This window comes from Carcharhinus amblyrhynchos, chromosome 32, assembly GCF_965287045.1.
Source record: "Carcharhinus amblyrhynchos chromosome 32, sCarAmb.v2.hapA, whole genome shotgun sequence".
NCBI classification, from domain to species: domain Eukaryota; kingdom Metazoa; phylum Chordata; class Chondrichthyes; order Carcharhiniformes; family Carcharhinidae; genus Carcharhinus; species Carcharhinus amblyrhynchos.
Window position 1 is genome coordinate 11,873,439 of NC_137355.1, and position 12,074 is coordinate 11,885,512.

The 12,074-nt window shown below is 43.8% G+C and overlaps 1 protein-coding gene across 1 annotated transcript in view; it reads right to left on the reverse strand.

Annotated features, from left to right (window-relative positions):
• Nucleotides 1-12,074, reverse strand: part of ppcdc (phosphopantothenoylcysteine decarboxylase) — a 79,082-nt gene that overhangs the window by 51,672 nt on the left and 15,336 nt on the right. The window contains exon 3 of the mRNA XM_080216182.1: nt 11,707-11,835. Coding sequence (XP_080072308.1) covers nt 11,707-11,835 — 129 coding nt within the window. The remainder of the gene's footprint in view (nt 1-11,706; nt 11,836-12,074) is intronic.

The following is a 12,074-nucleotide window of genomic DNA, read 5'->3' on the forward strand; positions in this document are numbered from 1 at the left end:
TTTATTCAAATTTGAATAGCTGCTGCGTGGGTTTCCTCTGGGTGCTCCAATTTCCTCCCACAGTCCAAAGATGTGCAGGTTAGGTGGAATGGAGTTAGGTGGATTGCTAAATTGCTCCTTAGTGTTAAGAGGCTAGCTAGGGTAGGTTGTGGGGATACGGCTTGGGAGTGATAGTGGCTGATGCAAACTCGATAGGCCAAATGGCCTCCTTCTGCACTGTAGGATTCTATGATTCTACTTATAACAATTTGCTCACTCTTGGTGCTTTTCAATTGTGAAACAAACGCTTTTGCATTGCAAGCCCAATTACTTTCAAAGATATTTGTAAGACCATGGGCCTAATTGGTAGTTCGTAGGGGCATGGCGGCCAAATTGCCTGGTTCTGTCCTATATTATTTTATGATTTTAAATGTGTGTACTTGAATAGTTAACCTTCCTGAAAAACAACTGTTTATCATTTGCCTACATTTAAGGCAGAGAAGGCCATACAACTTGAGCACATCACAGAAGTAAGTTGGTTAAGAAGTTCAGGAAGCATGTTCAGGGGCTCATGCAATTGTGTGGCCTGACTGGCATAGGCAGTACAGTGCCAAAAGAACCAAGTTCTAAAATAAGACAAGCTTACCTAGTCAACTGAGCTGTGAGTTAATGTCAAAGAAAGACTGGCCTCATCTGGCAGAAAGCAGTTTAATAATTTTTAAAAATTAAATTCTATTGATCAGAAATTTCAGATCAATACTTTCAGCAGCTGTTTCACCTTTAACCCAACGACTCCCTCCTCCAAGAGCAGATTCTTGAAATCTCTTTTTTTTAATATTAATGCATTCAATCTAATTCTTTATTCCTACAGGTGAAATGGTTCAGCTTTCACTCCGGGTGTACACTAAACCAGCTATGTTTAGGCAGACTAAAGTAAAGAGTGCATTTACCTGGCAGCCATCGAGTTCATGTAAATAATTTTCAGGTCTTGCCAAAGCTATAATTATAATGTTAACATGGCCGGAATCCAATGAGACACCAAAGCATGGACTTCCAGAAATGGGGTGTCTTGCTTCCACTTCACTTTGCACTTTATTACACACTTTGCACTACGCAGGGCCAATTTCCTCAATGGGTGCCTGACTGGTGTGCAGCAGCTTTTAAGGAATTAACTTCCTTTGTCTTTTTTTTGCTCCTCTAATATTTGCACGGTAACTGCAACGCAGGTGTGAAATAAGCAGCCTTTAAATCAACTCTACAATGACAATTCCGAAAGAATGTAACTACAGCTCTGTTCATTTTTATTAAAAATTCAACCATTTCATCTATAGATATCAATACTTGGATTTACAGGTTTAAAAATATCATAGATCTAAGGTCCAGGATTTTATTATTTTGGGGCATCTGCATGACACTGGGCGAACCATGAAGCTGAGAAGGTATCTGGAAACTTCAGCACCACTCTCAGAGCTGCAAGTGTACTCTTGGCTGCTGTGGTCGAGCAGACCCCAAGGCCCACAGAGCATCCAGGGGAATTAGAAGTGGAAATAAACCATAAATGTTTTGCTTGCCTTCAGCTGCAGGCTCTCCATATGGCAAGATTATAGGACCAGGCCACGGTAGCAGGTTTTAACAGGCACTCTTGTGCTGAGGTGTAAAAATCGCAAGAAAATTAAACAGGAGGCTAAGAAGACTCCTTCCTGCCTCATTAAAATACAAAAGTTGGGCCTGTGCTTCCTACAGAGCGCAGGTGCAGGCCCAGTTGCACACCTATGGGAAGCTCAAACGTAGTAATAAGTCTCACAACAGGTTAAAGTCCAACAGGTTTATTTGATAGTAAACTCCACAAGCTTTCAGAATGCTGTTTCTTCGTCAGGTGAGTGGAGAGTTCTGTTGGAAACAGGGCATATAAAGACTCACACAGTTTACAGAATACTGATTAGAATGCGAGCCTTTACAGCTAATCTGCTATTCAAGTCTTAAATGTGCAGACAATGCGAGTGGAGATAGCATTAAGCAAAGGTTAAAGAGATGTGTATTGTCTCCAGACAGGACAGTAAGTGAGATTCGCAAATTCAGGCAAGTCATGGAGGTTACAGGTAGTGTGACAAGAATCCAAAATCCCAGTTCAGGCCGTCCTCACGTGTGCGGAACTTAGCTATCAGTTTCTACTCAACGACTCTGCACTGTCATATGTCATGAAGGCTGCCTTGGAGAACGTTTACCAAAGATTAGAGGCCGAATGCCTGTGACCACTGAAGTGTTCACCAACAGGAAGGGAACAGTCTTGCCTGGTGATTGTCGAGCGGTGTTCATTCATCCGTTGTCATAGCGTCTGCATGGTTTCCCCAATGTACCATGCTTCGGGACATCCTTTCCTGCAGCATATTAGGTAGACAACGTTGGCCGAGTTGCAAGAGTATGTGCTACGTACCTGGTGGATGGTGTTCTCACGTGAGATGATGGCATCTGTGTCGATGATCCGGCATGCCTTACAGAGATTGCTGTGGCAGGGTTGTGTGGTGTTGTGGTCACTGTTCTCCTGAAGGCTGGGTAGTTTGCTGCGGACAGTCGTCTGTTTGAGGTTGTGCGGTTGTTTAAAGGTAAGAAATGGGGTGTGGGGATGGCCCTGGCAAGATGTTGGTCTTCATCAATGCCATGCTAAAGACTCTGGAGAAGATGTCGTAGCTCCTCCACTCTGCGGAAGTGCTGGACGACGAAGGGTACTCTGTCCACCGTGTCCCGTGTTTGTCTTCTGAGGAGGTCGATGTGGTTTTTCGCTGTGGCACGTCGGAACCGTCAAGCGATAAGTCGAGCGCCATATCCTGTTCTTATGAGGGCATCTTTCACTGTCTGGAGGTGTCTGTTGCAATCCTTCTCATCTAAGCAGATCCTGTGTATATGGAGGGGCTTGTCCGTAGGGGATGGCTTCTTTAATGTGTTTAGGGCGGAAGCGAAGTGGAGCATCATGAGGTTATCTGTGGGCTTGCGGTACAGTGAGGTGCTGAGGTGACCATCTTCGATGGAGATGCATGTGTCCAAGAATGCAACCAATTCTGGAAAATAGTCCACAGAGAGTCTGATGGTGGGATGGAACTTGTTGATGTCATCTAGTTGTTTCAGTGGTTGTTCATTATGAGTCCAAAGCAAGAAAATATCATCAATGTATCTAGTGTATAGCATCAGTTGAAGGTCCTGTGCGGTGAAGAAGTCTTGTTCGAGCCTGTGCATGAAGATGTTGGCATATTACGTTGTGAATTTGGTCCCCATAGCTGTTCCGTGTGTCTGGATAGAGAGCTGGTTGTTGAAGGTGAAGACACTGTGAGTTGTCGGCGTTGAGTACTGAGGCAGTTGCAGCAATGCCATTGTCATAGGGGATGCTGGTATAGAGTGCCGAGACATCCATTGTGACAAGGAGTACCCCTGGTTCAACTGCTCCACGTGTGCTGAGTATCTGTAGGAAGTCCGTAGTGTCGCAACAAAAGCTGGGGGTTGTTTGGGTTTCAGGATGCCCTCGCGTAGCCGGAGAGGTTCTCGCACAGGGCCCCACTGCCCGATACAATGGGATGGCCGGGTGTGTTTGTTTTGTGTATCACATGGGGGGATCATAGGCAAGACAAACATTGAGGCTGGTATTTGCTCAGGCGAGGCTCATAAAATCCCGCCCTATGCCAATGGAGAATTCTGTTCTGCAAGCTGCACTCACCCTAATTCCAGGGCAGGCGAGGCGGTAAAATCCAGCATGTGCCTCCACCTCTTCTTTCCAGACCAAGTAAGAGAATTCCACGGGTATGGGGCCAAACAAAACGTGCGCTAATGTATTTGTCATAAATACAAAAACCAAAATTGCTAAACCTGTAAAAGAGAGAGTAACTTATTCATACATTCGCACAATGCCTTTCATGATCTCAAGACATCGCAACAGGTTTAACGTAGGAAAGGTGGCTGTTAATTTGCACGCAGCAAGCTCTCACTTAGAGCAGTGCAACAGTGACGAATAATCTACTTCAGTGACTTGGTTAAGCCACAGAATCAATTACATCTACCTGAGAGAGCAGTCGGGGTTTAGCTGGGTGCCATGCAGTCGAAGGTGTTGTTCGTTCCAATAGGAACAAGCTTACAAAAATGAAGGGACCATGGCCCTTCTAATAGGGCTCCCTTAATCATTCTAAAATAATAACCTTTCTTCACATTGTCCCACTGCCAGAGGTCCCCATCTTTCTGCTGCTGACTGTCTCTCAAGCAAACCAATAAATCAAGTGCTCAGAAGATTAGGCAGCAAAGTATACTGCATCAAAAAATACAAAGATTATTCCTAGAAACAGTCCATTCTCAGTAGCAAAGTTCTGCTTCAATTGAATGGAACTTCGGTCAGGCCACACCTGGAGTACTGTAAATTACCCTTACCTTAGGGAATATTTATTGCCATACAGGGAGTGCAACAAAGGTTCACCAGACTTGTTCTGAAGATGGCAAGACTCTCCAATGGAGAGATATTGGGGAAACTAGGCCTGTATTCCCTAGAATTGCATAGAATCAGAGATGACCTCATTGAAACCTATACAATACTTAGAGAGATAGACAGGGAAGCAATGGCATAGTGGTAATTTCATTGGACAGATAATCCAGAGACCCAAGATCTGGGGCACAGCAGATAATGAAATTTCAATTCAATAAAAATCTGGAATTAAAAATTCAATGATGAGCATTAAACCATTGTTGAATGTCATAAAAACCCATCTGGTTCACTAATGTCCATGAGGGAAGGAAATCCTCCTGGTCTGGCCTACATGTGACCCCAGATCCACAACAATGTGGTTGACTCTCAAATGCTCTCTGAAATGGAGAGCAGTTTAGGGATAGACAATAAATGCTGTCCCACATCCTGTAACTGAATTTCTAAAAAGTGGATCAAAACATGAAATAATGAGAGATGTGAGAGTATAAGGAGAGAAGTCCAGTGGGATCAGTTTTGTATTGTTCTGGCAAAAAAACCCAGAAGATTAGGTTCTTTCTATGTATAAACTTGGTAGTAAATCCAAGGTTACAAAAATAAAGGGCATTGCTATTTAATGTTGAAGTCTCTGATACAATACACTCCTCAGCAACATACACCTCAGCAACAACTTGTTATTTTAGGAGATTTCCACAGTAACTTCATTGCAGTGTGAATACAAGCCTACTTGTGACGAATAATTAAATAAACCTTAATATCTTGTAAAGTAGAGCACGTCTAAAGGGTGCAGAAAGATGGAGGGAAAGAGATGAAAGAGAAATGGACATTAACTACATTGTAACTGGCCAAGGAAACTTAGTTGAAGAGAAGAGTTTTGAGAAGGTTTTTGAAAAATGAATGGAGAGCCAGAGGAGTTTAGGGAGGGAGAGCTGGCTGACAGCTCTACATCAATGGTGAGGCAAAGAGTGGAAGAATGCACAAAAGGCCAGGGTTGAAGAGGTGAACATAAGAACATAAGAAATAGGAGCAGGAGTAGGCCATCTAGCCCTTCGAGCCTGCCCTGCCATTCAATAAGATCATGGCTGATCTGTCGTGGCTCAGTTCCACATTCCCGCCCTCTCCCCATAACCCTTAATCCCTTCTCTCATCAAAAACCTATCAACCCTAGCAAGGTAGCCTCCACCACGTCAACGGGCAGAGAATTCCAGAGATTCACCACCCTTTGAGTGAAGAAGTTCTTCCTCAACTCCGTTCTAAACCGCCCCCCCTTTATATTGAGGCTGTGCCCCTTAGTCCTACTGTCCTTTCTGAGCGGGAAGAGCCTCTCCACCTCTATCCTATCCATCCCATTCATCATCTTATACGTCTCAATGAGATCTCCCCTCATTCTTCTAAACTCTAACGAGTACAAGCCTAGTTTATTCAGCCTCTCCTCATAGCTCAACCCCCTCAACTCCGGCATCAGCCTAGTAAACCTCCTCTGCACTCCCTCCAAGGCCAAAATATCCTTGCGTAAGTACGGCGCCCAAAACTGCACACAGTACTCTAGCTGCGGCCTCACCAATGCCCCATACAGCCACAGCAAGACCTCCCTACTTTTATATTCAATCCCCCTCGCTATGAAGGCCAGCATCCCATTCGCCTTCCTGACCACCTGCTGTACCTGCAAGCTGGGTTTTTACGACTCATGCACAAGGACCCCGAGGTCCCTCTGCACCGTCAACTGCTGCAGTTTTTCGCCCCGTAAGTAATAGTCCTTCCTACCATAATTCCTACCAAAGTGGACCACCTCGCACTTGCCAACATTAAATTCCATTTGCCATTTCCTGGCCCATTCGCCCAGCCTATCTAGATCCTTCTGCAGACTCTCCACACCCTCCGCGCAGTTTGCCGTTCCACCAATCTTGGTGTCATCAGTAAATTTTGACACCATACACTCGGTTCCCTCCTCCAGATCATCTATATAAATGGTAAATAGCTGAGGCCCCAGCACTGACCCCTGGGGCACTCCACTGGTTACCAACCGCCAGTCCAAATGGCACTCATTGACCCCCACTCTCTGCCTCCTATTTGACAACCAATCCTCTATCCACGCTAACACCCTACCCCCAACTCCATGCCCCCTGACCTTCTGCAATAACCTCTTGTGAGGTACCTTGTCAAACGCCTTCTGAAAATCAAGAAAGACCACATCCACCAGCTCTCCTCTATCCACCGCCCTAGACACATCCTCATAGAACTCCAATAAATTTGTCAGACACGACTTCCCCTTAACGAAACCATGCTGTGTCCGCTCTATCAAGCAATTCCCCTCAAGATGCCTCGCTATTTCCCCCTTGATGACGGATTCTAACATTTTACCTACAACAGACGTTAAACTAACTGGCCTATAATTCCCCGCCTTCTGCCTGGCACCCTTCTTAAACAACGGCGTAACATTAGCCGTTTTCCAATCTTCCGGCACTTCCCCGGAATCCAGCGACGTCTGGAAAATAACCACCAAGGCATCCACTATCACCTCCGCCATTTCTTTCAGAACCCTCGGATGCATTCCATCCGGTCCTGAGGATTTGTCCACAATCGGTCCCTCCAGTCTGTCGAGCACCGCCTCTCTAGTAACAACAATGTCATCGAGACCCTCCAATCCTACCACCTTTCCATCGCTAACACCCGGCAAATTATTCACGTCCTCCTCCGTGAAGACCGAAGAACATGGAAAACATAAAGCTGGATGGGGTTACAGAGTGTAGGTAAAGCTCTGAAGACAAGGTTAAGTTTGATGTGTTGTGTAACAGGAAACCAATATGGCTCCACAAGGGCAGAGGAATAGGGCGCAGAGATTACAATGTTTGGAATCAGTTAACATTCTAATAGGGTGGAGGATAGGAGTTATTAAGACACTGGAAAAATCATATATTCAGAGATTTGGACTTTACGTCTTAATGATTATTAAGGAAATGGTTGCTGAGCTCAGCTGTGGGTTGAACAAGGTATCAAGATCTTGTATTTTTCAACCTAACCAGTAGTCAGGAAAAGGCACAGAGTTAGAGGTAAGGGAGTGAAGTTGACAATGGGGCCTGAACGATGTGATATTAGCCTTCCCGATGTTAATTTAATTCTTATTTTAAGAATTTCAGTCTTCCATAGTTATATAGAAAGGTAATCTGAAGGGATAAAGGTGATTGTGGGGTCAAGGTGCTGGATGGGTGGAGCAGAGTGCCAATATGCATATGGAAAGTGACCTGTGTCCACAAATGCTGTCACTAAGGGGAACTTGTATGACGAAGTAGAGCAATTGGTGGGTCCTTAAGAGCACTTCACAAGATAACAACATAGGATTGGAAGAGGGATGGGCATACTGTTGGACGGATTGAAATGGTTCTCCAAGAAGGAAGTGCTACAAAGCTGGGAGACGGTGGACAGATGGCAAAGGAGATAGATACCATTAACTGCATCAAACGCAGCAAAAAGTTGAAGAAAGATTACTAAAATAATCTTTAATAGTTTTCACTTTCTATATGCGTTATTGGGGATAGGCTATAAAGTACTTGGTTTCACAGCCTATGTCACAAGTAAAACAGACAAGAATATATGCCAGGGAAATGGCAGGAAGGAAGATTAGAAAAACAGAACCAAAAGGAGTAGTAAGCAAAATTGGAAGATTACATTGCAAAGAAAAAGGAAGGAATGCAGAAAAAAAGCAAATAAATCCAAAAAAATATAAGTAGTTAGCAAAAAGAAACAAGAAGTGAAATGAGGAAGATACCAGTGAAATAAATCGGTAATCAAAAGGTAGTGAGATGTTGTCAAAAGTATATGCCATCATTTGAGATCACAATCTTAGCAACACAAGAGTTCGAATGGTGCAATCTCTTAGTATCTTTGCAAAGTTGTTTTTTCTTATTCTTCCACACGTTGTGGGCAAAGTTAGATTTTGTTGCCCATCCCTAACTGCCCTTATAAACAGCATGAGGCATTTCTCCAATGACCTTTGAGTAGAAAATATCCCATGGATATTTTGGAGGGAAACAAATAATAAATGAAGCCAGTCATTTTAAAGTGTATGCTCTTATATATGGAATAAACTCAGTTCCTGGGTGCAAAATATTGGAAAAGGGGCTAGAAACCAGTTACACTGGGTTCCACCACTTTCCAGAGCTTTCACATGGACCCCACTAGGTCGAAGGGCATTTAAGTTGGCTTACAGGCAGGCAGCTGCACTGGTTAGGAAACCCACCCAGTAGGAGCAGATAGTCAGCTTGCATCTGGCAATAGGAAGAGCTGAGAGGAGCAGGCAGCATGTCATAGGGAAGCCAAGAACAGAAGCGAACCTGTCCTTCCCTCTTGCCACAAGGTTTCTGTTCTTGAAACCTTCTGGCAGCTAATTTTGGATGATATACAGAGGATCCCAAAGCCACTGACTATTAATGCTCCAGGCATAACAGGCTGGACTTCTGCCCCAGTGTAGGCCTAAAGGCCAAACATTCCCTAGCAAAGGAAAGAAAATATTATCTTTGTGTGAATGAAGTAAAGCTTTCGTTGATCTCTAATACCCAAGCTTCTGTTGATCTCTAATACCCAAGCTTCTGGACAACAAGAATGCAAATTGCTATCAGACAAAATACGTCTGGACCTGAGTGGTAAGGACAGATAAACTACATTCTATTTCAATGTAACTAAAGCAGTGGTTGGTCCACAGCTACAGCCAAGAGGATACAAGTCAAATAGTTTAACAGTAGTGCAGACACTCATATAGATAAAGTTTCAACACCAAACTTTCGCAATTTTTCAAAAAAGCCTGTTGCCTACATTTGGTAATATTTCAATCTACATATTGTAATATTTCAGAAGTATAAATAACAAAATTGTTTTGCATACTTCTCCAGTTCTTTTCTTCCCCTGGAAGAATTACATGATGTGCAATGTTTTGTAATTAAAAGTGATTTGGATTGGGCAACAAAAAACATTTGATGCAAAATCCCGTTATTTGAAATAGAACATAGAACATAGAACATTACAGCGCAGAACAGGCCCTTCGGCCCACGATGTTGCGCCGACCAGTTACAAAAACAATGACCCACTAGCCTATACCAATCCCTTTTCGTCCATAAACCTATCCACGGATCTCTTAAACGCCCCCAAACTAGACGCATTTACAACTGCAGCAGGCAGGGCATTCCAATCCCTCACCACCCGCTGGGTAAAGAACCTACCCCTGACATCCGTCCTGTAGCTACCCCCCCTTAATTTAAAGCCATGCCCCCTCGTGCTAGCTTTCTCCATCCGAGGAAAAAGGCTATCACTATCCACCCTATCTAAACCTCTAATCATCTTATATGTTTCAATAAGATCCCCTCTTAGCCGCCTTCTTTCCAACGAAAACAACCCTAAATCCCTCAGTCTCTCCTCATAGGACCTCCCCACCATACCAGGCAACATCCTAGTAAACCTCCTCTGCACCCTCTCCAACGCCTCCACATCCTTCTTGTAATGCGGGGACCAGAACTGCACACAGTACTCCAAGTGCGGCCGCACTAGAGTAGTGTACAGTTGCAACATTACACTGCGACTCCTAAATTCAATCCCCCTACCAATAAACGGCAAGACACCGTACGCCTTCTTAACAACCTTATCTACTTGATTCCCAACTTTCAGGGATCTATGTACACACACACCTAGATCCCTCTGTTCATCCACACTATTCAAAGTCCTCCCGTTAGCCCTATACTCAACACATCTGTTGCTCCTACCAAAGTGAATTACCTCACACTTCTCCGCATTAAATTCCATCCGCCACCTCTCGGCCCAGCTCTGCAACCTATCTAAGTCTCCCTGCAGACTATGACACCCTTCCTCACAATCTACCACACCTCCAACTTTGGTGTCATCAGCAAATTTACTAATCCACCCAACTATACCCTCATCCAGATCATTAATAAAAATTACAAACAACAGTGGCCCCAAAACAGATCCCTGAGGCACACCACTCGTAACTGTACTCCATGATGAATATTTACCATCCACCACCACCCTCTGTCTCCTATCTGATAGCCAATTCCTGATCCAACTTCCTAGATTACCCACAATCCCATACATCTGCATTTTCTGCAGAAGCCTACCATGGTGAACCTTATCGAACGCCTTACTAAAATCCATGTATACCACGTCAACTGCCTTGCCCCCATCCACCTCTTTGGTCACCTTCTCAAAAAACTCAATAAGGTTAGTAAGGCACGACCTACCCGCTACAAAACCATGCTGACTATTTCTAATCAATTCATTACACTCCAAATAACTATAAATCCTATCCCTAATAATTTTTTCTAAAACCTTGCCCACAACAGAAGTAAGACTCACCGGTCTATAATTCCCGGCAAAGTCTCTGTTCCCCTTCTTAAACAATGGGACAACATTCGCTATCCTCCAATCCTCCGGGACTACACCAGAGACCAATGATGACCTGACTGAAGATCTGAAATATTATCTAAAAACAAAGGCTGTTTAGGGAAAAAGTGTTTACTGAACAGTCTCCAAAAAATGTAGAGTTGGTCAACTTGATCTCAAAAGCAAAATCTGAATCATTTGTTTTCAAGGAACTGGTTAGTGAGGAGAAAAGAGAATTGCTTTAAGCTCAGGCAACATTTATTTTACTGTCAACAAAATTTATTGCTTCCAGCAATCTGAATTGACAGGGTGTTGTCACAAAATCCACTGTCCCGAATTCTCCGCTGTTCACAGAAGCGGGATTTCTGGCCTTGCCGGCAGCGTTCTTCTGCCTGTGGGTTTCCCGGCAACATGGGGTGGCTTCAATGGTAAGCAGCAAGACCAGAGAATCCCGTTGCTAGTGAACAGCACGCTGCGGAGAAACACACGTCTGGGAGGCCAAAGAATCCTGCCCATTGTATTAGTTGCATCCTGAGATATTGAACTAATTACCTTTCTAAGGTAGATGTAAAAGATTCCATTATAGTTTTCAAGATGAGCAAAGAAGCTATCACTGGTGCCCTAGCTAATATTTATCCTTAAATCAGCATCACAAGTAAAGATTAACTAGTCAATATCACATGACTGTTAGTAGAACAGCTAACAGTAGCTGTGCACAAATTGGCTGTTGCATTTTCTACACTTCAAAAAGTACTTCACTGACCAGAAAGCCTTTTGCGCTGTCCTGAGGTTGATAAAAATGCTTCATCATTGCAAGCCTTTCTTTCTTCAAATGTGGAAAAGAAGCTTATTAACTAGATTCAGGATCAATTTCCAGGTCTACTCACCAATAAATTGTCACAGATTCCACTGGCTATTTTCCCTAGGGTATTGGCATCTAATGGTGCTATGACCATTAGATCTGCCCACCTCCGCAGGTCTATGTGTAGGACAGGGTCTGACTTCTGCTTCCACATCTAAAGGGAACAAAACAGATTACAAATGACAGCAGTACTGGATGATAGATGCCTTAGCACAATACAAAGCTGTTTGACATTCATTTTTACAATAGTCTTGCAGAGGAGGTGGTCACAGCCAAGATAAGAAACGTGAGGATGAGGGAATGTACATTGAACCATTTGGAAGGGCCCAGAAGATATGCAGGTGGGCTAGAACTGCACAGCAATTTCACACTGTTGGTCTCATCTTGAATGAA